This window comes from Acanthisitta chloris, unplaced genomic scaffold (assembly GCF_000695815.1).
Source record: "Acanthisitta chloris isolate BGI_N310 unplaced genomic scaffold, ASM69581v1 scaffold1735, whole genome shotgun sequence".
NCBI lineage: Eukaryota > Metazoa > Chordata > Aves > Passeriformes > Acanthisittidae > Acanthisitta > Acanthisitta chloris.
The window spans coordinates 124,157-151,313 of record NW_008672964.1 but is presented as its reverse complement, the minus strand read 5'-3'; the positions used below and the strand labels follow the sequence as shown (position 1 = coordinate 151,313).

Below are 27,157 nucleotides of genomic sequence, written 5' to 3'. Positions count from 1 at the left end.
GTGGCACTTGGGGATATGGTTTGGTCCTGAACACAGTGGCGCTGGGCTGAACTTGATCTTGGAGGTTTTTCCAACCTTAGTGATTCTGTGATTCTATGATTCTCATGAAACTAGCTCTGACCCAGGTCCATTCACATCTGGGGATGTGATGCAGAGTATCTTGATCTAGGGAGCCAGAGCAGCTCAGCCAAGGAAGGACTGAGCAGAGGAAACATCCTGCCTGCCTATAAACCCCAAGGCTGGTGTGCACCCCTGTGATGAGACCAAGGTGTGGCAGAGTGCAGTTTGTATCACTCCAGCAGTTCAGTGCTTATGGCTGATAGTCGTTAAAGAAAAACTCCACCCTAAAAAACCTTTTATATCATCACATCTATATGCAAGGCAGTTTCTCATCTGTTTCCCCCACCAATGCACACCTGTGTGCAAATTACCCATGTTCATTTTTATCCCCATGTGTTTGTCTGCCAGATCCTCCTAGCCCACAAGGCACAGGGTCATGCTTGCACAGTCAGCACCATCACCCTGTCTGGATTCATCGAGCTGGCACGGTTCATTGCTTAAGAGACCACAAGTTTCCCCTCTGTGCTTTGGATTCGTTTCTCTGAAAAGGATAATTTCCCAGCACACCCAAGGGAGCAAAGCAGACGTCTTGGCAGTGGCAGGTGCCTGCTCTCTCATCTTCCAGCTGAAATTCCCTTTTTTGCATTTCACAAAAGCAGGTTGGAGAGAGTGGTACCTGTCCCCTGGCACTGCTGTACCAAATCATGAGCATGTTTAGTAAGGACAGCACATTTCAGCAGTGAGATTCTGCAACAGCTTCAGACTGAACTATCAGGGCCAAAGGTGTATCTGCTTTTAAGATGGGGTCGAGAAAAGCCAGATGATTGAGACAGCAGCTTTCCTAATTTCAAAGTAATAACATTCCTTGCTTCCTGCTATGAGCTTGATGCCAATTGGCAGAACATTTTTCCAGATGTTCCAAAATAAGGGGGAGCATGGTAGCAAAGATCTTGAGCTGATATGAGTCACCATCACCACTGACCTTTGTGGCACTCAGACCTGGTCGCTGGTCCTTTAGTTTTTTGCATAGTGTGTTTTTTCTCCACTTGCACTGAGACAATCTTTCAGTCGAACATTGCAGCAGTACAGTCTACTGAAATTTTATCTCAGTACACTTTAGGGATTAAAGGCCTTAGTGAGGGTAATAAAACCATTACTTTGGTAATTAAAATTGTTACCAATCACAGAGGAAACTGTTTTCTTAATAAAGCGATGGTATAATTGATATTGATTTTTTTCTGCTGGTTTTGAAACCCCAGTGCAGAGTTCCTAAGCAAGAGACTTGAAGAATAGAACATGAAAGAAGGAAAGTCTGGTGTTTTAAGAAGAACTAACGATTCTCACCGGAAAAAAATTATTGCTACCACATAAGCTCTCATGCCAATAACAAACCTGCAAGTGATGTAAAGTAGCAGTCTGTTCACTCGTTATTTCTCAGAAGTGATCAATTAATGCAACTGAGGTGCAAGTTCATTAAGGACTTGTTTTCAAATGATTGCTCTCAAGGTTACCCAGGGAGGTTTCATTTGCTTACATATCCCAGCTTGTTAGGTGGAGTGAGAGGAAAATAACTCCCAAGTTTCCCTTTATTTTTGTAATAACAAACTGAGGTAAGGCATTAGGGTTCATAACAAAGGAATAAGGCTGACCAGGTTCCAGCAGCCATCAGCATGTAAGCAGTGTCATAAAGCACTGTATGCCCTTGCTGCAGTGAATGCAGCACAGCTCCTGATGCACTGGAAGCACTGAGAAGTGTGGTAGGATCCCCACCTGTGTTATATCACTCACAGTGCCACTGGCTGTGATGGGAAAAATGAATAAAACCCCTGTGGTACCACCATTAAGGCTTTCCCAGAAAGATTGGTAGAGCCATTCAGAAATGAGCTTTGACATTTGGAAAATGAAGGCAGGATTATCAGAAGATTTTGGGGTTGTGGTATTTGGGATTTGTTTTTTCTTTTCTTTTCTCCCACCCACTTTTTTTTTTTTTCTTATTTTCTTAAGGAATCTAAGCAATTATGCTGTATTTTAGAAGCTTTATTTTCTTAGGCTGTTTGTCCTCCCAGGGCTTTCAGCCCTCCAATTGAGTGATGAGTTCAAACCTGCAGAGTGCTAACATCCGCCAGTACCTAGATAACAGCACATCAAAAGTTTTTGTAAATATGTAACCTGCAGAACTTCCCCATGATACTGCTCAGACCCAAATGCTACATGTGAGTCTTGTAAAGTCCAAAGCACAGTGAAATTTAGGGAAAACGACTGCAAGGTGCAAATGGGATATGTTCTGTTTGTGATACTACCCTCCGCTGGCTGAAACTAGAACTGTTCCAAAAGGAGTGATCCCATCTCACAGGCAAATCCAGTGCTCTTTGGGCAGGGAGAGTTTATTCCCCCATTGCTCAGCAGTTCCTGGGCACTGTGGGCTGCAGCTAGGTGTCACCCTCCAGGCCAGTGGGGCTGTGGGTTGGACACTGCACACACGTTTTCTTGTGCTCTGGATGTTCCTGACTGGGAGGCTGGTGGTACTGGGCTGGTGAAGTGTTGTGTCAAGGCACTTAAAATCTGTTTCCAAATCAGTGAGCTGCCTATGGCAGAAGTGTTTATCCTGCAGCTGTAATGCTGTGGGGGCTGTAATTCCCCCTGTGAGGTGGCCAGGCCCTGCTCCCAGGTGATGCTGTTGATGTGACTTGATTCTTAGATAATATTCCAGCTGGATGCAGGGAGTGGGGCTCTGCTCTCTTGCTTTTGGACTGATAACTAAATACTGTTCTTATTCTTTCCAAAAGCTCAGTTTCGGAGGGATTCCTGTCCCGGGGAAACCAGGAACGTTTCAGAGGAAAAATTTCCATGGTTGCATTGAGAACCTTTATTACAACGGAGTCAATATAATTGACCTGGCAAAAAGGCGCAAACCTCAGATCTATACTGTGGTAAGAGGCAATACTGTGTGCTTTCCGTCTTTACTTCTATTCTGTTGCTGCTGTCTTGGTGCTGCTGGCTGCACTGAATGAGCAGAGTTCAGATTTAGATAGCTCTGGGCATAATTAGCTCGTTAGAATTATACTGCTGAGGCTAACAGCAGCCAGTGCTGACTCCTGTGGTGAGAGTTATTGAAAGACATGTGGAAATTAATGCATTTCTCTGACTTTCCAGATGTATTAGAATTTGCTTGGAGAAACTTTTTAATTAATTTTCCAAGATTAAAATGTATATTTTTGATGGCATGATAGAAGTCAGAAATTTTTTTCCCTGGTTAACTCAGATAAAATCTTATTTTCTGAAACATTCTTTACCCCTCTTAGGAAGTAAAGTAGTACCAAAATTTTACTCTGATCCTTTAGTTTGTATTTTAGAAAAGAATAAAGGTTTCTTTTATTATTGGAAATCATTTCCTTTGTGCTGCTCCTTATATTTAGTATATTGACAGTTCTGAGAACCATTGACCTGGTCTCTAAATGTGGGACAATAGAGGTAAAGCAAGAGGAACTACAGTCTTATCCAGCTTGCTAGCATAAAATGCAAATGTAGCTTCATACCTAATAACATCCAAAATTACAGATGTTGTTTAATATATCATGTGAAAAAATAAGGAACATTTTATTTTCTAAGAAGAGGGAACAGTGCACTCTCATGCAGCCTTGACAAGTTGTAAATATTTCAGCTCTCTGTTTAGCTTGTGCCTCACTCCTGCACCATGCTTTGATATATGCCTTTTGGCTAATACTGTGTCTTTAGAGAACATGGAGATTAAATTGCTCCTGGTATCTTCTGGTTTGTAGTGATGTATATGAACATACTGAACCTACAACAAAGCAAGCCAGAAGACCAAAGAAGTCCCTTTGACAATTTCTCTGCCTAGGGTGAGGCTGAACACTCAGAGAACTGAAAAATAGAAAGGTGATAGGTGAGAAGTCCCTCATTATGTTGCTGGCAGTCAAGACTGCCTCCAGGATGCTCCCCTGGGACTGAGAGGCTTTGCTTTAATAATCTTGAGTTTGATTGTTCTGACTGTGGACTCAATGGCACAAGTTTTATGAACTGTGTTAAATTGGTCTTCCCCTCAGCTCATTTTCTAAGGGGGGAGCAAAGAGCCCTGGTCTGCTTCTTAGGTCATTAAACTACTGGTTGTTTTGCTAGCTGGTAAGGCCATTCTAAAGGGGAAGAGAAAAACTTTGCAACGCACTTTTTTCTGAAGGGCATTGTCTGGGTATAAGTGGCCCCAAGCAATGAAACTTATCACAATGCTTGGTTCAGACAATTGCTAGATAGAAGGTCTAGGAATGATGCTCCTTTCCTCAGTTCAAGGTAGTGGGGATGTACCTTCATCTTTCAATCTCTCTCACATAAGCAATGATTTAAATGTCATAGTTTTCAAAGACTGGCTGCTGTATTGCATTTTTCAAGGTTTATGAGCTGCTGTGTGCAGTGTCTCTGACACTTGTGTATGCAAAGTGCATGGAAAGGTTGCCACACTCACAGCACCTCAATCTTAGATGAACATCCTTCTATAGGAAATGGTCCCTGTAAATCTGTTTTCCAACATTCTTTGCATCACAACTATTTCTCTCCTCTAGCAACTCTCAGGGGCTTCCAGCTTTCATAGATTGATCTCCTTTTCCCTTCTTTTGCTCTTCCCCACTCCTTAGCAATTAACTTATTCAAATTAAAATAACTCGTTCTTCCTAAATGTAGTTTTTGCCTGCCAGAGTAACTCTGCACTAAATGCTTTTACTCAAAGTGCACTGAGGTTTTCAAGCAACGAGCCATATCCCCAGGGAACTGCAAGCTTCTCTGCTTCATATCTTGATAAGGTTGTCTAGAGTGGAAATGTAATGAAAAGAACAGCACAGAAGAATAATTAAATGTAGTAGGGGCTTGGAATCACTTTTGCCAAAAATGTGTTCCCTTCCCACAAGCTGGAGATCACCAGAGATAGTTCTGCATTAGTCCCCAAAATACCTTTGTCTTCTAGCAAAATATAATTGAGGACACACTGGTGAGTTTTGGATTATGAAGCCATTAATGCTCAGAGACACTGAGTTTCGCATCCAAAGGCAGGCAGACTTCAACACTCTGTGTCTGCTTCACTCTGTGCCTTTGTGAATGTTGACACAATCAGTGGGCTAAACTTGTGGCTTATCATACCCATCAGCATTGAGGTTTTTTTACTGTTTGATGTCTTTCACACAAGCAGGAGAATGATACATCGGCTTTGGAGGTATAGATTTCCTCTTGTGATGTAGTTCCTCACCCATATAAATAATGGTCCCAAATCCGCTGCATTTAAAGTCAGAGGAAGAAACTACAGGTTGTCAATAACAAAGTACTGTAGTATGTATTGTACTCTTGGGTGGTGGCTGTGATTATCATTCTGCCTGTTCTTTTCTGTAGCTCATTTACAGTTGTCAGACTTGCAATAAATCCCCTTGAGAAGACATCTCAAGATAACGAGGCAGCCTGTCTATTCGAACTGGAACTTGTCTTCAGAATTCCATTTTTATATTGCCTGATACTTAACCTCCCTACATAGCTCTGTCTGTTTGGACAGGCTATCTGTCTTGTCTCTAGGGTTTCTTATGTCCCTGATGGCATGTTGTGGTGCTTTTTTTTTCCTTTTTTCTTATTTTTTCCCTCCCCTAGGTCATTGAGTGTGGAGCAATGATAGGGGGTCTTTTATGTGCTTTCTGAAGCAATTACTGGTTTTAATTGCAAGAGGTTATGAGAAGTCAAATTTCTGTAATTACCACTGTCATGGTTGTAGGGCTGGACCCTTGGGAAACCTCAGAAAATGCTTTAAAATAATAATCTAAAGATCTGACCTATTTACTTGCTGTCTTCTCAGCACAAAAGAAGTGCAGACTTCTCTTTATGAGAAACTGTACAACAGTTGCTTGCACTTCTTGGGCAAAGTAGTCAGGGGTAGGAAAACATGCAAGTAGGAGCCACATTTACAAGAAGCAGAAGGGGAATTTTTCTTCACAGAATGAAATTTGACTTGCTATCTGGGATGGTGAAGTCCTCATTGAAGGATTTTGTGCTTATTAAAAGTGTATGTAGGTGCAGGAGGAGATGGAACAACTTCTAGGAAGAGTTATCCATTGAGAATTGCTAAATACATCTGATTGAGGCAGTATTTAGAAAGAAAATAGCTATAGCATCCTGAAAATAGCTATAGGATCCTGGCCACCAGTTGGTTGGCCGGATTCAGGTAAGACCTTTAGAAACTACTCAAATGTGTTCTGTGTCCAGGATCTTCAGTCTTTTTGTGCGTGACTGATTTGTGATGCCAAAATAAGAACTTGTGTAGCTGATGAGAGGAAATTAGAAGGTCATGAAAAGATGTTGTGTTTTATTTTCTCAATGTTCCACCTTACCTACTGAAACTGAGAAAAAACATCATCCCCCTTTCCCTTCCATTATCCTGGCTAATAGGAATTTGAGTTATACTTTTATATCCACTGACTTAAGAGGGGTGCAGGATATTTGTAAAGTAGATGATGTCAGCCCTCAGATATGCTTGAATTTCTATGCTGGCCTGCCATGTTGAATCTGGGAGTGACAGTTCAGCACAGCAAGAGATGTGGTGACATGTAAATGTATCACTGTAGTGCCTCAGGGAAATAACCAATTGCCAGCATCAAAGAGCAAGGAAAGATACCTAGTGACAGGAGAATGTAAACTAATAATTCATTCCCTTTATAGAGAATCCAAACATGCTATTTTATTAAGCTGATTTGAGATACCTTCATCTTGAGAAGAATTTACTTGTCTACGTGTGTCTCCTTCTACCAAAGTGCTATTGCAAGTATTGATCTGTGAATATCTGGCTGGTGATTTGTGAATGCCCCTACTAGAGTTTGGAGAATCAAGAGCTAGAATTTCTTTTTTTCTTAGTTTCTGCACTGCAGTCAGACTATGGGAACATAAATAAAAAATGTTGGAAGTTTTTAGCGACATTTTTCACAACGTCCTGAGGACTAAGTTGAATTTCTTTAAAAAAAAAGTTATAGTCAATTATTTAATGAAAGTGGAGTCACACATGCATTTAAAAAGAGAACTGAATTTGCTGTTCTTTAGATAAGGCAAGTGAACTCAGATTCTAGAAATATGTGGTTCCTGTAAAAATAGCTTTTTATACTTTCTTCTATGTTCCTGTCTGCTCTCTAGGTCTTCAGATGAGTCTCCTTCACATCCTACCTGCAGTGTTGAATAGCAAAAAAGTCTGTATAAATAGCATTCATTTTAAGGTCCCATTTTATTGTTGCTGGATGGTATAACAGGATTATTTTGAAAGAAATTAAGTGTGTAACCTCAGTCAAGGTCTTGAAATAAAGTCTGTTAAAGGAACATTCTTCCCATTCATTTCAGTGAGCTTCATCTACAAGTTTCAGAATGCAAATATGTAATCTAGCATGTAGCTGCAATAGTAAACTTTCCTTTTCTTGATTTAAAAGGTTTTTTTGTGTTAGGATTTTGATAGTTTTGGTGACCATAAATGAAGCAAGTCTTTCAGGGAGAAAGACCATATTTTTTTAATAAGACTAATTGACATGCAGAAAAAATGACACATTTCTTGAGCAAACAAGGCCTTTTCAAGAGTCATCAGCCTTCAGCAAATTACAGGTTAGAAACAATTGTTCAGAATTTTATTTATTACATTATCTGGATAGTCAAATTGAATGAATAGGGCAGTTAGTACCCGCTGAGCAGAGGAGGATGTTTCAAGGTGGGAGTTGATAAGGCTGTTAGTCCCTGTAGGAGAGGAAGAGAGATGGCTAATTATTGTCATAGGAGTTAGCAGGGGATAAGGAAAATGAGAGAGAATGTAATTTGCTGTAAAGCCAAGGCTTTAATGTATTTTTTAAGGTCTTATTCCAATTGCCAAGGCCTTGGGAACTGCTTGGTACTTGACTGCCTGGTATAACAGAAAGGGGCAAGCTGACCCCATCACAGTCAAAAGCCTGGATTGTGTGGAGTTCATATTAGCCATTTAGGCTGATGCTGTGCTATGATACACAGATAATTGGAATTTAAAAGAGGAAAATCCATTAAATGAAACTAATACATTTTAAAAAAAATAAATAAGAATTGCTCTCTATATACTTTGCTATTTTAAGGTAGATGTGGTTCTGTTTTCATAATAATAATTTAAAAAATCTTTTTGCTGCTGTGTTTTGTTCCAGGCAATAAAACCTAATAAGCCGTAGGTCACTTTACCTTGAATTGGAACAAAAATTGGACTTGGATTGTAATAATTTGCCAGTTTGATCTAAGACATCTATCTTACTCACTTCTAGCAAGGTGAATTTGAAAGGCTGGCTTCATTCCTCGCTGTTGTTCAAAGGAGCATGTCTGGCTGAGATGGAGTTAATTTTCCCCACAGCAGCCCTCATAGTGTTGTGCTTTGTGTTGATAGCTAGAAACGTATTGATAACACACCAGTATTTAGCTGCTGCTGAGCAGTGCTGGCACAGCATCGTGATCACCTCTCCAACATTCCCCCCTCAACAGGAGACTGGGGTAGTTGAGATCTTGGGAGGTACATAGCCTGGTCAACTGACCCAAACTTCCATACCATATGAGTCTGCTCAGCAATAAAAGCCAAGAGAAACAAGAAAGGGGCAGGGAGAGGAGGGAGGGATGGCTGGTGGTGGGGCATTTTTTATTGAGATGTTTACCTTCTGGAGCAACCACTACAGTTGCTGAAGCCCTCCTTCCTAGCAAGTGGCTAGACATCACCTGCTGGTGGAAAGTAGAGAATAAATCTTTTGTTTTCCTTTTCTTCTCTATGTGGCCTTTGCTTTTGCTTTATTAAACTGCTTTTGTCTTGACCCAAAAGGTTTTTTTCTATATTTTCTGCCCCCACCCAATGAGCAGGGGAGTGATAGAGTGGCTTGGAGGACACCTGGCATCCAGCTAAGGTTAATCCACCACAGAAAGAAAATGTTAAGTGGTCACTATTTTTTTTGGGTGTTTTTTCCTGTGGTTTTTTTCCCCCCTTGTCTCTCTGAGAGAAATTATGTATGATTTTTCTGAATTATCTCTGTATCTTTCCATCTTTTGTTCCCATCTTTTATCAGCATCTCTTAAGTATTCTGCCATGTAATGAAACAATAATGTACAGTTACTGTGGGCATAAAAATGGTTAAATCCTTTGTTCTTCTTCTGGTCAGTGACACAGTCGGTTTAGAGATAAGGAGCATTCAGAAATGCCTGGCCAAACATCTCGTCCCTGATCCTCTCATGGTCACAATGTTTCAGGGTTTTTTTTTAAGCATTCTTATTGTGGTTTTTTTGTTAAATGCTACTTTTTCCACATTAGGAACATTATCTTAATGTAAACAGCTTAAATCATTGTGATAAGCAATTAGCATTTTAATGACATACATGATACCTAGAACACGTGGAGATAGGGCAGTTTTCTATCACAAGGTTGATTATCACAGGGCTATGTTAGTTTCCATGAAACTTGGATCAGGAAGCTTTCAGATTTCCATAATGAAATTCTGCTCAGAGAAAAAAAACCCAACTCGGTATAGAAATTTCTCTTTAATTATGAGGCCCTGCTCTTGGGGTGGACTGGTTGCTCACACAGTGGACTAGTCCTAACTCAAGTCACACCGTGCACCTTGGAGCTCCCATATCCTGTTTGAAGACAGTTTGCACCAGTATTTCAGAAGGCTGGAGCTGGTGTCTCACTTTGATGCTTTTTTCATTCAGTTCTTAGCAAGGTCTTGAGAATTATTTGAAATCTATGTGGGTCTCCTGACATACGTTCTGCTTGAGACAGTTAATTTAAAAACAGGGTTGGAAGGGACCTCCCTCATTCTCAAAATCCAGTTGCTCAGAGTTGAGTGACAATTTTTCATCTTATCCTTTTGAAACTGCATCAGAGGTCACCTTTTTGCTCTGTTACTCTCCTTGCAAATTCATCTGCAAACTCAGTCTCTTCAGAACTAGAAATAGACCTCCAGTTTTCAAGCTGGAAATATTCTTGCCAGTTTACCCACACTTATGTCACAGCCAGGCCTTGGATTTTAGTCCCCTTACCTGTCATAGGAAATCTCCCTTACTAATCTTCTGCAGAAAGCAAGATATCCTTTCTGTTGGACAGTATCCATAGAGTGATTAATGAGGAAAGTTAAGTGCCCATTTGATGCTCTAACCTCTGGTAGAATGAGAGCTCAGAAATACTCATTTATTGTTCTTTCTGTTCAAGCTGTGATCTTGGCCTGTATCCTCCGGTAGGCTAAATGCTGAGGATTTCAGTGCAGCTGTCAGTTTGAATAATTTCCCAAGTGCATATTACTTTTGATTAGTATTCTGTGAAAGCAAGGAGGATGTATAAGAAACTTGTCACCAATTGCCTTGACTGTGATGTTGTCTTCTCTCTTCATTCAACAGTACATAATACTACATGAAGAAAGGCCAGAAAAAACTGAAATGGTTCATTAAAGTTATACAGGTTTTATTGAGGTCCCACAGAAGTCACTGGAAAGGCTCCAGTCAGTTTTGGATGAGGTTTATGGCTCAGAGATCTATGTAATCCACTTTTATCCTCATCACTTAGCAACTGTACTGTTCCATTCTCTTTTTAATAGGAAAGGCTCTGATACTTCTTTAACATGCTGTAACATGCTGTTGGCTGTTCATTCAACATCTTATGTGATAAAGACACCACCTCTGAAACCACACTCTGCCTGCAGAAATCTCAGTTACTTCCATTCATCTTGGGATGAGTGTCATGGCAGCTGATGAAAAAATTTGCAAGTATCTCCATTGCATTTTTAGGTTCAGAAGGTTTCTCTTGTATGAACAATAACAACTCTCTTGGAAAGATTTCACTGCTTGTTAGAGAAGTCGTTAATCAGTCTGGAGATGATGGACTCCATGGAATTCTCAAATGCCACATGATAGCTAGAGTTTCCAGCAGCTGAGTAGAGCTGAGCATCTCCTTTATTTTCCCTAGGGATTAGGTTGTTCTTATCCCATTTCCTAGCCAATGAGCTTTTACTTTTCAGTTAAACTGGGTTCAATTATAAAATCAAGTGTCTGCCAGAAATCTGGTGCACACCCTGGAGAATTCCAGAAATGCTTCCAATTAAAGCAAAATGCTCATGATCAGATGCAGGTTTAGAGGGAGCTATTTACTTTTCTGACTTAGACCTGCTGGAATAATTTGAGAATAACTTTCAGGGCAAATTTAACAGTTTTTGTAAAGGGAACGTATTCCACTTCAGTGGACAAACATTTTTCAAATTAACTGTCGTGTATTTCTCTTTCAGATTTTCATTTTACTTTCTCTAGAGAGATAGACAGGACTGCTTAGTGTAAAGATGTCAGCAGCTATTCTTTGTGTGTATTAACTACACTATCTAGTTTTGCTCTGGAATGCTGTCTTAGTAAGGTGCTTCCCTCCTAAATGAGTCAGTTAAACTGATCTAAATTCTCATTATTTAATGTTTTTTTTCACAAACTCTGGCAATGCCTTGTGGAAATAACCCCAAAAGGCAGGCACGCCTCTTGTCTATCCCCCAAATGTGCCTTTAATCCCATGTACACAGAATTTTGCAGCACTGCCTTTATGCATTTCCACCTGCTTGTTCTTGTGGTAGGTGGAATCACACCTGCTATGCTTCAAGGTAGTCAATGGAGAAGCTAGAGAGCTGGAAGTCTCACTAGGTTAAGCAAGAGAAGAGATGCATAGGTCCAGTCCCTTTGTCCCAGTACTGGCCATGGAGTTAACACTCTTTGCTGATCATGCCCCAGGACAAGATTTCGGTGTGGATCCCAGATGGTATGAATTACTAGCTAGTGTGAATTACTAGAATCTTGCTGGCTTTTTCAAGGCATCACAGCAATCCATGAGTTTAGGACTGCTTGTATGTGTTTAGAATCTCATGTCAAATGCAGACAGAAGTTTGAGTTTATATTTGGGACTATGCCTGTACATCAGGAGTACTTTACTGTGCAAGCAGCTGAAAGCATATTGGGGGACTATGCCTGTACATCAGGAGTACTGTGGTGCTGCTGCAAGCAGCTGAAAGAATATTGTCTACACAAGGTCTTTACTGCCTCATTTTAAGGTCTTCTGAAAATTTGTTGTGCATTGAAAAATGATTTTTCATCCTAACATTCACCTTCTTTGGTACCATTAAGTCAGTCTAGGCATAGCTTGTTCTGCTGGTAGGTAAAACCTGGAAAGAGCTTTGAGACAAAAGTCCCATACGAATTCTTTACTGTGAGGGTGATGAGATACTGGAAAAGGTTTTGTATAATGTCTGTGGATACTCATCCCTGAAATGTTCAAGGCCAGGTTGGATGGGGTTTTGAGCAACCTGGTCTAGTGGAAGGTGTCCCTGTCCGTGTCAGGGAGTCTGGAATGAGATGAGCTTTAAGGTCCCTTCAAACCCAAACCATTCTATGATCAGTAAATGTCATACAACTTTGTGTGGAGTACTTGAATTACTGTAAAGGTCTAAAATTCCAAAGAAAAATAGTATAATTTTTAATATCTAAACTTAAAAAAGCTCTTGAGAAGGTTAGCTGTATTTATTGATAATGCTGCAGTTGACTGTCTTTGTTTTCTCTAAGTTGTCATGAATTTGATTGAAAATTGACATGGAAATATAACAACAACAATAGCAAAAGAAATTTTGCGGTGTCTCTTATGTGGACAAATCCCAGCAGGTAGTAGAAACTTTTTAAAGGCTGAGACCAAATTTCCCTCCTACTTGTCACCTGACTAATGCTCAGGGGAGTTTGAATAAGCTTTGGATTATATTTCAAAATTCAATGTAGTATGATATACCCTTGTCATTGCAAACTCTGGTATGTAGCATTCTGAACCTAATAGGGCAGGTAATATGTAAATAGTTCTCTCTCTCTCTCTCTCTCTCTCTCTCTCTCTCTAAATATATATATATATATATCAATCAAAGATTGTTTCATCCAGTGATCACTCAGTCTATTTCTGGCACTTTATTTTCCATTTTAAAATAAAGACTGGAAAGACATTTGAAAGTGATAGGGAACAGTTCCATCAGCTATCTGAGATTGCAGAGAGGAATTCCCCAAGCACTGTGCAACTTCCTGCACATCCATCAAGTGCTGTTCTTTATAATTATCCTGTTAGAGTGAGGTATGAGCCCTGATGAGAAGTGTTATCATGGAGAAGGCCTTATACTCGAATGTTTTTATCAGATTCTAGTTGGTATTCTACAAAGCAGCCTAGTTCAAAGCAAGGTGGCTGCAACAATCTCATGGAGTGGCTCTGAGAGATGTGGCTCCTTAAATATATCCTGGGTTTAGATATTGTTAAGGTTTTATTGCATGACTTGAATGATCTGGTTGGGTAATCTACAATGGCTGAGCCCAATGGTGGAGTGGCTTCTTCCACAAACTACTGTGATACATACTGGTACAGATTCTGCTGACTGCTTTGAGTAAATATGCTGCTCTTCTGGGCAAATTGCACTACAGATTCTGCTGACTGCTTTGAGTATATATGCTGCTCTTCTGGGCAAATTGTGCCGTTGATTTCAGGGCTGGATAACTAAGGTAATCAAGCAAGTAGTGACATTGATAAGGGACATTTGGATACATTTAGGTCCTTCTAAGGACAGAAGCTTTCATTTTTGAGCCTCCTTATTTAACATGAAAGTAAAATTTTGAAGTTAGGTGTTTTTTCCCAGCATGGACAGATAAATTTCCTAATGATTTCCAAAGATTTGTGTCTGAATAACAATACCTGTTTTAGTTTAGAAATCCAATGAGCTTATTTAACTAGAGATGTTTTGGGATGGTTGAAAAAAATGTCATGCTGATTATGTTTGATTTTTATTGTTTGCAGGGGAATGTGACCTTTTCTTGCTCAGAACCACAAATAGTTCCTATCACCTTTGTCAGCACTAGTCGAAGCTACTTGCTACTGCCCGGCACTCCTCAAATTGATGGTTTGTCAGTCAGCTTCCAGTTTCGAACATGGAATAAAGATGGCTTACTTCTGTTCACGGAATTGTCTGAAAATTCAGGACCGCTCTTGGTTTACCTCCATACTGGAAGACTGACACTACTTATTCAAAAAGAAACTGAGAACCCAGTGGAAATCCATGAAGGTGCTTATTTTTTGATTACTTTGACTTGTCTCCCTCTAAAACACAAAGGTCCAGCTCCACAGCATGAAACACCTAATCTTCCTTTTGCTTTTACATTTTCTCTTGCTTTCCAGTGGTAGAACCACTCTGTGCAGATTGATCTGAGGATGGAAAGTTGGCATCTTGAGATCTCCAGACTCAGTCTGCCTGACAATTAGCTCAGCCTCTGTGTTCTTAAGCCGTCATGCTAAATTTTCTTCTGTCAGGTCACATGAAGACCTTCTCATCCTCAGATTGTGGTGAAGTCAGCTGAGAGCCAGCTTAGCCACTGCACCTCTTTTTCCCAGTGAAAGTCGAGGCATCTTCAGAGCTGATTTTCTTCCTCTGACTGTAGCTTTACACTCTCCCTTTATGCTACACTCAGAAGAGAGGCTGACCATGAGCTTCCTTTCTTTACACTCCCTCAGGGGCTTCCATAGCCATTTTTCAAGTTGTTTTGTTCAGGCAGCTGTTGGGATGCATGAGGGTGAAATAGAGTTGCTCCTCTGTTTTAAAATTCAGGGGAAATGGCTTGTAAACTCTTACCAGAACACCTATGCATTAGCCTCTAGAGATATCAGGGAAACAATTTCAGACTGTACAACAAAGGCAGGACCAGAGTGGCCCAGCTGTCGTGCCAGTATGACCCATATAAGCCATGCTGGCATCCCAGACAGAAATGTTCTTACCCCAGGGCATCTGCACATCCCTTGCTGCTATGCAGCCGTGTTGGGAGGGAGGCTGGGAAGTTCATTTTTTGTATGGCTTGAATACCAATTGCCAAAGGTGGATGAGTAATCAACTGATGGAACTCAGCTGGAACTAAATAATAATAGCATTTTCTAAAAGAGCAGATGTTTAAGAACATGTAATATTAAAATATTCTCTGTACAGACTAAAAGAGGGCAGATGTATCTATTAAAAGAAGCAGAAATAAAAACTGACAGAGTTGTCAAAGCAGAGCTGTTCTGTATGTGTGTTTCGTTCCTCTTTATGATAGAAATAGAGGCAGCCCTGCATTTCTCCTTATTCATGTAGATAGCTATAGCCGTAGGTTGCTGCAATTGAACACTGAAAACTGAGATTCCAGCCTTTATTGCAGTCCTAATTAAACTGTTGACAAAGCTGAGACAATGTCAATATTTGGTTGGGTGTGTTTGTTTTTATGTAGTTTTGAAGTCATGAACCTGAACCCAGCCTTTGGTGCTATCCAAAACATTGCTAAACTGCCTGCTAACACATGGAAAATATGCAGAAATTGTAAGTGCCATGTTCTGCAGATGTCAGGTACTCATGCTTACTCTAGAACAGACCTATTTTTGCCCCAAATGGGACCCATTTTCTTTTGTCATCATTTCAGTCATCAACAACATTTCACTTCAAAATGGACTTGTTCTAGTTGAAAAATGGTCCATTTTTTTGCTGGAAAACCAGCCTCTAATTCTATGGCAGTTGTGCATGTGTTAACAGCCATTACTGAGGAAATTGTCTCATTTTCAAATTCATAATGAAATGGCATTTCATACACGCAACATCCACATTTTTATTTTGTTTTTCACTCTTCTCACACCTCTTTGTGTTACTAAGTGCTCATTTGTTTCTTCTGAAAGCTACATTAACGAAAGAGTTCTGTTAGGGAGGGGAGTAAATACTGGTTGTCTGTGCCTGATCTCAGTGTCTCCAGCCTGATTGTAGCATATTTTGAACTGTAATTAGGTTACTTTTGATCTGCACCTCCGTGTGTGAGCTCAGAAGCTTGCCCACTGATTTTCATGGATGTCAGAATAGAGGATGCAGAGTTGCTTTGTAGCTCTGTGGTGCTATTTCAAGAGCCACAAGGTGCAACACTGATTTTCAGAATAAGGAAACAGAGAAGTCATTTCCCACTTCACACAAGTGTCTAGAAGAGGCTACCCAGTGTCGTTATCTCCTATGTACCTTCATCGGTTCCTGGTCAGTGCAGCCATCCCAGCTCTGAGAAGACCCATGTTTCAGTCCAATATAGAAAGGCTTCTATACATCCATTAATAGTGATAAGGAGTTTTAACAGAAATCCTACTGCTACCTACTGGAGTCTGTCGGGTTTCATACAGTAGCCTGAGAACAGGGTATGACTGTCTCACTGAATCTAATCCTCTGCAACCTCAGGCATGTGTTTAGTACCAGAAGCTCAATAGAGATCTCAGCATGCTCATGGAACCTAAAAGCATTTACCTACATACTGAAGACAGACATTTATGTCTGTCTTCAGTATGTAGGTAAATGCTTTTAGGCCCACAGAAAGGTAATAAGGTGCTACCAGAAAGGGGAAGGGCCTGGCTAGCTTGATGAGTGCCTGCAGTACCAGGTTAGATTAAAATGTGAGATGACCTACTTAAAAACTCTGAAAAGCTTTCCTTTTCTTGGCCCCTTTCTATGTCCACTAGTTTCCAGAGGTAATGAGTTTTTTTCAGCTTACAGTTCTCCCTCTTTGGATCATCTGCAGATTTATGGTCATAAGTTGGAAGCAAAAGGAGGTTTGAACAACACAGTTGTCTCCTGCAGCTCTTTTTTCACTCTTTGTCCTTGCTTTTTGCCAGGCACCAATCTCCACGATGGGCTTTGGCATTCTGTTAACATCAATGCCAGAAGACATCGCATAACGCTGACACTGGATAACAATGCTGCCACTGCTAGCCATGCAACCACTGTCTCAAGGATCTACTCTGGGAACAGCTACTATTTTGGAGGTAGGTTGTTTCAGACAGGTTTTCATGATGCAGATCTTCAGGTGCTCACCATTCAGTTCTCAGGTGCACTCTATTTGCAGCTAAGAGCAGATGACTAAAAGTCTAGACAGGGTACTGAGCTGCAGTGCATACAGCACTGTGTGCAGATTTAAGGGTGTTGGTCAACCCTGACAGAGACAGAACAAACTGTATGTGCTACTACAGCTGTAGAAGTGGACTACTGGTAGTGGTAGCCAATGGGTGCCTACATCTAGCTGGTAAAATAAACAAAATCTACATAGCTGTATTAACCATGAGTGTTGTGGGATTTTTTTTCTAGTTAAAGGCCTTAGGACTATTAGTATTACCTATATTCCTGTAGATTTCACAGTTCTGATCAGGCTCAGTGATTTCAGAGCTTAGTTGACATATGGCTCAAATCTACAAAGGTATTTAGGTACAGCGCTCTCATGGAAATGAATGTAGGTTTAGTTCAATTTTGAAAATGGAAAGAACAGTCCTGAAAAATACTACCTTCTGCTTCTTGGAGTGCAAGCATTAATTTAGATAAAGGGAGTGTCATCCACTGTCTTTTTATCTAATATATTTCTGTGTAGTGCTTACTGTAGTGAGGCTCTGATCTTGATGAACTCTCTCGATACAGTACTAAGTGAGGATACACAGGAGACTTTGAATCTCAGAGCTGTCTAAATACTGAGGAAGCTCAAATACAAATGGCTTTCTTGCTGCCTCCAAGATATCGTCCTTTTACTCTCTGCGTTGCTTCAGCAGCTGAATTTAACTCACAATGATTTTACAATATGTACAACTTTTTAAATGTTAGTTGCTATCAGCTGTGGAGTTTAAAGATGATGGGAAAAAATCACATTTTGTCTCTGCTTAGCACTTGTGAAAACCTCATATTCTGATATTTCCAGTGACTGGCTGTTCTCTTTTATTTTTTTTCCTTTTCCAAACTGGAGGATTTATAACACAGAAGATTGTGTAGCACAAGGAATAAAAACATTTGGAATAATAAGCCTCTGAGTTCTTGCATTAGGAAATCCCTGCAGAAATAGTTAAACATTCCAATATTCTTCTCTGCCTCTTCTCTTTTTCCCACAGGGTGCCCAGACAATTTCACCGATTCCCAATGTTTAAATCCCATTACTGCTTTTCAAGGCTGTATGAGGCTCATCTTTATTGATAACCAGCCCAAGGACCTCATTCTAGTTCAGCAAGGCTCCCTGGGGAATTTCAGTGATTTACACATTGATCTGTGTGGCATCAAAGACAGGTAATTATTATTTCCTCTTACTTGTATTTGTTCTTTTTTCGTCCTAGTGGTTTATAAATACAGGTTGCATTAAGTGAAAATTCTAATCTGCCAACATTATGAATATTAGGCGTAATAGAGCTACTAATAGAAAATATTGCAGCAAAGATAGGAAGACTGGAGGGGAAATGGTTTCAATTACATGAGGCTCTCTTCACGTTGACTTGTAGGAAATAGAGTATGCAAATTCAATCAAACTACGGATTGGTGAAAGGATTAAATTTTATGCATAAACAACGTTTGATTGCTTTGAAGTTTTAGAGGAAATGAAAGAGAAGGAAAAATTACTTGATTCATCAGAACATGCCATCCTCTTAATATATTTTCTGGTTTTGCTTAAGTAAATCATTTACAATTTTTTTTCTTAGCCATTACAGCATGTTCATGATGAAGATATGGTACACCTCATGTGTAATACTACCCATTCAGTAGGACAATAAAATGATGAAATGTCTCTATCTGCCAGAGACACATTTCAGTTTAAATACTGCTCCTGAATCCCTCCTAAGATGAAACCTGACAGGAACTCTGGATTTTCTCATAAAAAAAGTGGAGAGGACATAAGCAACCAATTTTTTTTTAAGTAGTTTAGAATTTCACTTTTGCTTCTTATGGATTGTTAGTGTCTCTATATTTCTGAATTATTTCTGCAAATGTGTGCTTTGAAGTTAGTATGTGAAAGGTTCAGATTTTTTATTTTAGCTTTTTTTTTAATCTAGCTAAGTTCTGAAAATGGGAGTGGAACTGCTGGAAACTTCACGTGCTTCACATAGTTAAGGGAGTAGTAAAGATATTTTGGAAATTCATTAGGACCTGAGCATTTAATGTATTTTTTTAAGCCATGTTTCTTAGAGAGGTGGAGTTGAAGGCCAATCTCCATTATTCTTTACTGTAGGAGGGATCAGCCTGCTGGAGCTGCAGTCTTTTGATAAGTGGGTGAAAACTCTGTGAACTGAGACCTTTGCACTCATCTTTGTATATTCATGTTTGTTAACTTGTGTGGAGAGAATACTGACTTTGCTGAACAAACCTCTTTCCATGTTTAATGATGACTGAATTCAGGGGGATGTGAATTTCACACTTGGTGTGCCTGAAATGGTAGATGGAATTCATAAGATGCAGCTGGTTTAACAAAGGGAAATAAAATGTCATCTTTCCTGAGAATTAAGAAATAGTTTTGCTGTTTTCTTGGAAAACAAGATTCTTTAAGATTGAGTGGACCATTCAAAAGCAATTTGTGCATTTGTATATTGAAATAAAAGAGAACTCTTCTGGTATGAGGCAGAGTTGCTGTGGGACATCTCCAGTGCCTTCATTGTCATCAAGTCCAGGCTACAGTATAATTCAGTGGTACTACTGCAAGTGTCTTTCTTATCTTTGGTGTCCCAAGGCTGACTAGCATCTGTCTGTGATCACACCATACAATTACTTAGGGCAAGGATCCAAACATGATAAGAATGGTTGTACATAACAGCACCATCTTTGTTGAATATATCACACATACAAACAAATGTTATATGTTGATCTAGTGAAGATTAAAGCACTCTATTCCAATGCTGTTCTCTGAACAGCCTTAAATTTATGTGTCTGTACCATATAATCCAGATAGATATATAGCATATATGATCTCTAGTAGTTATGATCACATAGTAGATATGATAGACCTGGAAGATATAGCAGGTATGATCACAAAACCAAAGTAGGCTTTAAAAAGGAAAAACGAATATTTACAATTGGCAAAAATTATTGTCTTATGGCTGGATTTGGTGTATCAATGGACATGCCCTGATGGGGAAGAGAGAAGCCTACAGTGTGGGACAGTGTTGGGCTGAAGTTCAGAGGTTCACCTCATCATGGAAGGGTGTGAGCCTCACTGGCACCATGAAGATTCTAACTTCCTCACTCACTGAAACACCCAGTACTCCCTCCCTGTCACTGAAGTGCTGGAGTGTGTCCAGAGAAGGGCAGTGATGCTGGGGAAGAGTCTAGAGAGTAAGTCATATAAAGAGCAGCTGAGAGAGCTGGGGTGTTTAGCCTAGAGCAAAGTAAGCTCAGGGGAGACCTCATCACTCAATACAGCTACCTGAAAAAAGTCTGTAGCAAGGTGGAGGTCAGTGTCATCTCCCACATAACAAGTGACAGGATGAGAGGAAATGACCTCAAGTTGTGCCAGGGGAGGTTTAGATTGGATATTAGGAAAATTGTCTTCATTGAAAGGGTTGTCAAGCTTTGGAATAAACTGTTCAGGAAAGTGGTGGAGTCACCATCCCTGTAAGGGTTCTAAAGGCATGTGGATGTGACATCTCAGTGGTGAACACGGTGGTGCTGGGTTAACAGTTTGACTCGATGATCTTAGAGATGTTTTCCAACCTTAACGATTCTGTGATTCTATCTAAAGGCTGTATTGCTGTCTAGTCTGCACAGTGTACCCTGGAGTATGCTTTCAAATATTGTTCAAATTGTTTAATTGCACAAAATGCCCCAACACTTCCAGTCACCATAGTTCAACTAGTCACTGTAGTTCAACTACTGCTCTGTAGCAGAGAGGTTTTGGACTACAGGAAAATTGGGGTCTGGCTCCAGGTGTGTAGGATCCAGCTGCTCTTTCTCTCTATAAAAGGAGTGTTAAAACTCTGTAAAAGCCTCTTCTCCAGGAAATGTGATCTCGGCTTTCTTAATTATAAGATTTATTGCTATGTGCACTGTAAAGCACACGTTTTTGTAATTTTAACACATGTGGGAATTGTGTAGCTTAATTAACATGTAAATGGGACATTTGTCTTAGTTATCTAAGCAAAAAAAAACTCTTTTGAGGAATATGCCTCTATTTAGAAAGCAGTTTATTTGTTACAGGCTTGTAGGCCAAGCTCATTCAGACTTGGGCTCAGAAAGCAGTGGTTAGGCAGCTCCCTGCAACTTGTGCCTGCTTTTAGAAAGAGAATTATTGACTTCATTTTGAAAGATGATAAACTGGGACTATTGATGCCAACAGTACCGTTTGGAAAGAGAATCCAGTTGTGCAAGCATATTATACACCCACACCCGTTTGGGATTTCTCTGTATAAAGTGATGAGCCTCCATTAATTTAAGTGGAGCCATCTGAGCCTTAATATCTATCTCTTGTCTCTAGTATTTGAGCTATATGTGTGCTCAAGTGAACTTGGCATAAATGCCTTCTGTCTCCCTGTATTTGTTATATCCATTCTTCACTAATTATTTCTTAGGAAATAAATGTCTTGACACTAGCTGAGTTATCAGAGAGTACACAAACAAAATGGGGCTGTCCATAAAAATATAGAGAGTTTGGCCTTCTTTCCATTTGATGACTGTGCCAAGTGAAGATGCTTTTGGAGATACAAGTGAACTTGATCCTGTTGGTGAACTTGCTTTGAGGCCACCCTGTAGCTGCTCTGGTCCTGCTTGAATGGGCAGTTCAGGATGTGTCTGTTTTAGCTGAGATTAGCAGATAAAACAGAAAAGCTCATGTTTTCTTTCCTTTCAGTAGGCTGTTAAGATGTTGTACAGTCTTGAGTTGAACATAGCAATATGGGCTGTCCAGATGATGGAAGAAGGCTCGTTAGCATCATCTCCCATTAAAAGGCTGCTTGTTTCTAGCCTACACTGCAGTGTCAGCACCACTAATGTCCGTACTGCTGCATATCAAGTTTTCTCTGATTGCAATCCTCTTGTACAGTACCTATATCTTGTCTTTAGTTGACACATCCTGTGCCAGGAGAGACATCTCCAGTCTATTCATGTCAGAGTTGTGTCTGCTTCAGAAGCTCTGCAAAGTATTCCCTTCTTCACCTCCTTCAAGACAAAGCATCTCCTGTAAACTGTTCCAAATGCCTTATGGAACATGAAACTAGAATCTGTAGAAGAAAGCAATATTTCTTGTACCAATGCATGTGTAGAACTCTTCTCATTATCCCCACTGCCTCGCTGTTGCTGATCAGTTAACTAACTTTTTCTTTTGTTCCTAGTATGTATATTTGCTGTGATTGTCACAATACAACCAAGTACAGAGTGCTCAGTCTTCTGAGGATACTGCTAATTGTGGTGCTTGCACTGTTCCTGTTATGAAGTGTTGGAGGTCATAGCTGCCTGCAGTGCATTTATCCTCATTCCAGTGTGAGATAAAGAAAAATTGAGACAATATCATGCTAAGCCTAAGAGGTCTGCTCCATCTTTAAAAGCAAATAGATCTCATTTTATCCCTTGGTTTTGTTGTCTTTTCAGGATTTCTGCTTCATTAAGAGTGCAGGTGCACATCAGGGCTTGTTTGCTTTGCACTGAACTTGTAAGTCAGAAAATACAGTTTCTTACAGCTTGGCATGGGACAGAGCAGGTGTTAACAACGAAGAGATGCCTGGAAGTGAAGGTGCCATGTGGGGGGGAAATGAGATATCTTTGAGTATCTATTCAGTCTTTTGCAGCAAGACATTCACAGTGTTGACTCTCTCTGACCAAAAGTGATCTGACATGGACTTAAACAAAAAAATGCAGAATGTCTTCAAATTTATTTTCAGTTCAGAGTAATATAGATTAAGTTCATGACTATAGGGACCATACAGCACTCACTCCTGGTGTTTTGCACTGTTAAGCATTTTTTGGGAAGGGAGGCTTCTTCTGGGGGTGGCATATTAAACCTACAAGCTTCCAGGAGAAAGGTTGAGCAGTAAGAAAGTCTAATGAGAATGGAATAATGCTTTCTGTCTTTGGCCTTTAATCTGTGGGGTGGATGTCAGCATCAAGGGATGGGAAGATGGCAAGCAGCATAAAAAATTAATTTGTTTCTCATAGATGCAGTAGGTCAGAAGGTATTCACTCCCTTGTCTTGGTCTCCACTAGTCTCTCTGGCTTTAAGTGTATACCTTGTCTTGGTCTCCACTAGTCTCTCTAGCTTTAAGTGTGTGGCCAGGCTCCCTGTCCTTCACCTGCAGGTAGTTGAGTTAGGGGCTTTCCAGATACAAGATGAAAAGACTTTCCTAAGTACTTGTGGTTTAGAGAGGAAAAAACCCCACAGCATATGTCCTTTGTCTAATGGTGTCTTCACTTACGCATTTCCCTCTTCAGTATTTTAGACTATTTGCAAAGACTTCTTGACCCTGTCAAACAGTCCCCTGGAATTGGGTTAGGGATGCGGTTACAGAAACTTCTCACTCAGCAGGGTAAGAAATCACAGCTACATCTTGTTCAGTGGCCAGCTGGGCAGTGTGCCTGGCACAGAGCTGCTCTTACAGCCTTTTTAACACTGATGAAAGGCATGAGGCTGCTGTCCTGGGGGTGCCAGTGCTTCCCTTTCCTGGCTAATGTGTGTGTGGGGAAGAATGGAGAGTTGAGTCTTCTTGTGTGTTCTCAAACTGACAAACCCTGTTTCTTCAGGAGAATAACAAAAGCATTAGTTTATCTAGTGTGAATAATGATTCTGTAACCTGAGGTTTATTCAGTGCTGTAATGGGCCAGAAACTCAGATCATTTACTATTTTCTTCATGTATTTTTTTATCATGTTAGCTGAGAAGGAAAACATGATTGCTGTCTTTCTCCTGACCTAAGCAGGACCTGTGAGCCACAGCATTGATACCAAAGTAACAGGCATTTAATATCTACGCCCTTCATTTTGAAATTTGGGGTAACTGGTAGCTGGACAAATTTCAAAATACAAAACAGATGGTGAACAAATCAGGTGGGCTAATGTATGCAAGTGAGGAGCAGCAGGGGGATGAGAAAACACTGTGAAGTAAACACTAGCCAGGGTTACCACTTGGTGTTTAGTTGTCCTAGGTTCATTAGCAGTCATGCTTCTAAATTTCTATTCTCTATAAAGATATATAGAGGCCAAACTGTTTCTTGCATGGCCCTCTAAATGAAAAAAAACCAACACAAAACAGGACTAGAAAACATCCCTTGTGGAAAAAGAAAAAAAGAAAAAGATTAAGTTCTTTAACCAGAAGAGATTGCTGAGGGGAGGCAGCTTAATGGCCTTCAGGTGCTCAAAGGCTGCTGCAGCAGTGCGGGGAATAATCATCTTTTCTGACCAGGATGTGCAGGAGAGCAGCCATGGCACACACTGCCTGAGGAGACTGTCAAGTTTCTGTCACTGGAAGGCTTTCTGAGTAGTTAGATGAGTCTGTGAGAAATAACAAACACAGGTATGGGTGATCCTGCCTTGGGGTGTGAGCATGGGCTGAGTGATCTTCCAAGTTCCCTCCAGCTCTGTGCAATACTGTTGCATTTGCTCAGGCTTTTCCTGCAGCTGGAACAGCTGTGTCTGTTCTTGCTTTGAGGGTTCTGAAATGTCAACAACAATAACAGTGCTTAAGAAAAAACCAACAACCAACAAAAAGAAAACAAATGAAAAACATGTGGGAAATGCCTTTTAGGAATTCAGTTCAGGATGTCTCATACCTGTGAGAAAGCTCATTTGGTAGATGTATCTGTCAGACACCCTCAGGCAGTGCTGCTGCCAGGACTAAGGACTGTGTAGCCCATAGGTATGTTTTGGTGGCTTTTTTAATAACCTGAGATATGCATATGAAATGGGGGAGAAGGAGCAACACTTCTTAATCATTTGTCACTTCCCTGATTTGCTATTTTGCTTCTAAAAATGCATGATTCATTTTTACATTTACATTCACAGCTTCAGGATGAAGCTATGTGATTGCAGAATTTATTGCCCTGGGTTTTGGGGGGTTTTCTTTGCAAATTCCGTGATGCCTAGAATGATGGTTAAGCTTAGGCTGTGGGTTTTTTTCTTTGATGTAAAGCAACCTGATTTTCCCTGTTTTCATGAGATCCTGTGATTCCTTGGAGTTGAGGTGTCTGTGTCTCAGATGTGATAAAAATGAGGGTGATAAGTTTGTAAGCTGTTTGGAGAAGGCAGGGACTGAGGCACTGTATCACTATAGAAACATTTTCCCTTTAGTAAATCAAGATAACAACTGTGTGTTGATCCCTTCACAACCTCTATTTCAGTTGCTGGAAGATGAAATGCAAATCCAGTTGGATGTATTCACTGACCTCAGCCGTGGCCTGACCAGCCCTTTCCAAGAAGTGTGTGTCCTCTCTGGGCCAGTCAGAGGAGGTGCTATGTGCAGCTCTGACTATAAGTCTGTCATTCAGACCTCATGGCTGTTTCTAAAACTGACATTCCATTCTTTTGTGTGCCACAAACTGTTCTCTACAAGGAGAGATTAAATAGTCTTGGACTCTTCAGCCTGGAGAAGAGAAACTAGGCAGAGTTGTGCAATGAGGAGCAGCATGAAGGAGGTGAATAATAAACAACAATTTGCTGTTTCTCACAAATTCAAATCTTACACAACATCAAATTGGATGTTATTAGATGCTGTAGAGGTCAAATATAAAGGAAAAAGCCAGTAAGGCGTATGTGAATCTGTAAGCCACAGATGGCTGGAAGCTGGCAAAGTGTTCAGTGGGATGCTCTTGAACTTACCTCATCAGCATTTTTGCTGTGACACTGTCAGAGTAAGGAAATTGAAGGAGGCACTGTTGATCCGAAGCAAAGTCTGGAGGGAGGTGATAAATTTAGGACTAGGAAGCCCAAATTGCTCACTGTTTTAAAAAACATAATTTTCATTGTGGGCAGCTCTTTGTACCTCTGTTGTTCAAAATCAAAACATATTGTGTTATAGCTGTGCTAATCTCAAAATACATTGGAATCTGACTGTGAATTTTGCTAAGTACTAATACTTTCTGCACTGTGGTTTTTTCTTCCTATGTGGCAGTGGCATAGCGGGTGTGTGGGTCTGTCTGTGTGTGGGCAAACAATGGAAGGCACAGCCTGGGGAAAATTCAGGCAGCCTCTCATTTAAAAATAAATGAAATGGGTAGGAAAACAAATATGCAGATGCTAAGAATTTGGCCACACTGTTGAGAAGCTCTGGGATTTCCTATTCAGTGTTTGGCTTGAATGCCAGATTTTGGGACTAGAAATACTAGCTTCAGACCTGAAGCTGAGTTGGTTGGTTGCTGTGGTTGGCATCTTGTTCAGAGAATTGATGCAGGAATGTGGGCTCAAGAGATATAGCAGCTCAAGAGTTGCCATGGATATTAGGAAGATGTGCCAGAAAATCATTAAACCTCAGTCCAGAAACACTGTGGATTTCCAGCCCTTCATCATACGGCACAGATGCTCCCTTTGGGCTGAGCAAGGCTGTCTGCTCTTACAGCAGATGGACCCCTTGGAATACAGCAGCAAGGGCTGTGGTGTTGCCTGCAGCCTGAAGGCATGGGTTGATTAATCTCATGCACTTCTTGTATGCAGTGGGACAAACTACTTTGCAGTGTTAGTGACAGAGAAGAAAATTAAACTTCCAGTTCTTTTACTCTGTGTGTACATAAACAGGTAAGATCTGGTGTGGTTTCCCCTACCAGCTCCTCCAAAGTCTAAAAAGAAAAGTGCTTAGGAGGCATTGCAGTCGGGATAACTTGTGCCAAAGAGCTGTTCTAAGTAGAAAAATGGTCTCTTTTTTCACCTGAATTGGCACCTCACATGGAATTAGTCTCCTTTGCTCTTCAAGGTGGTGCTAGACAAATGTTTGCTTCCACCAGGCTTTTGAGGCAAATCTCTTGGAATACACCCTTAACGATGACATTGGTTCCATTAATGCTTTTGAACTCCACAGCCCCCCATCTCATAGGATGTGATATTTAAGTTGCCCAGTGACAGAGAAAACTCTGTTAAGAACTCTGAAATTTAGTATAATTCTGCTGTTCCTGCCAGGGCTGAAATAGCTTGAAACAGTTAAGTTTTTGGTGGCAGTTTACCTGGAGACAGGTAGGGCTAAGGCACATGCAGAAGCCCAGTGTTGTACACCCATTATTATATTGTCTTAAATTCTGTACATGACTTGCTCTTGAGTATATGAGACTAGCTAGTCTTGGGCTTAGCAAGGCC

At 40.5% G+C, this 27,157-nt stretch overlaps 1 protein-coding gene across 1 annotated transcript in view; it reads left to right on the top strand.

Moving 5' to 3' along the window:
* LOC103802253 (contactin-associated protein-like 5) overlaps positions 1-27,157 on the top strand; it is a gene marked incomplete at its 5' end in the record, with an annotated part of 207,327 nt that overhangs the window by 67,422 nt on the left and 112,748 nt on the right. Inside the window, 4 exons of the mRNA XM_009074706.1 lie at positions 2,847-2,987; positions 13,913-14,177; positions 16,775-16,924; positions 18,029-18,200. Coding sequence (XP_009072954.1) covers positions 2,847-2,987; positions 13,913-14,177; positions 16,775-16,924; positions 18,029-18,200 — 728 coding nt within the window. The remainder of the gene's footprint in view (positions 1-2,846; positions 2,988-13,912; positions 14,178-16,774; positions 16,925-18,028; positions 18,201-27,157) is intronic.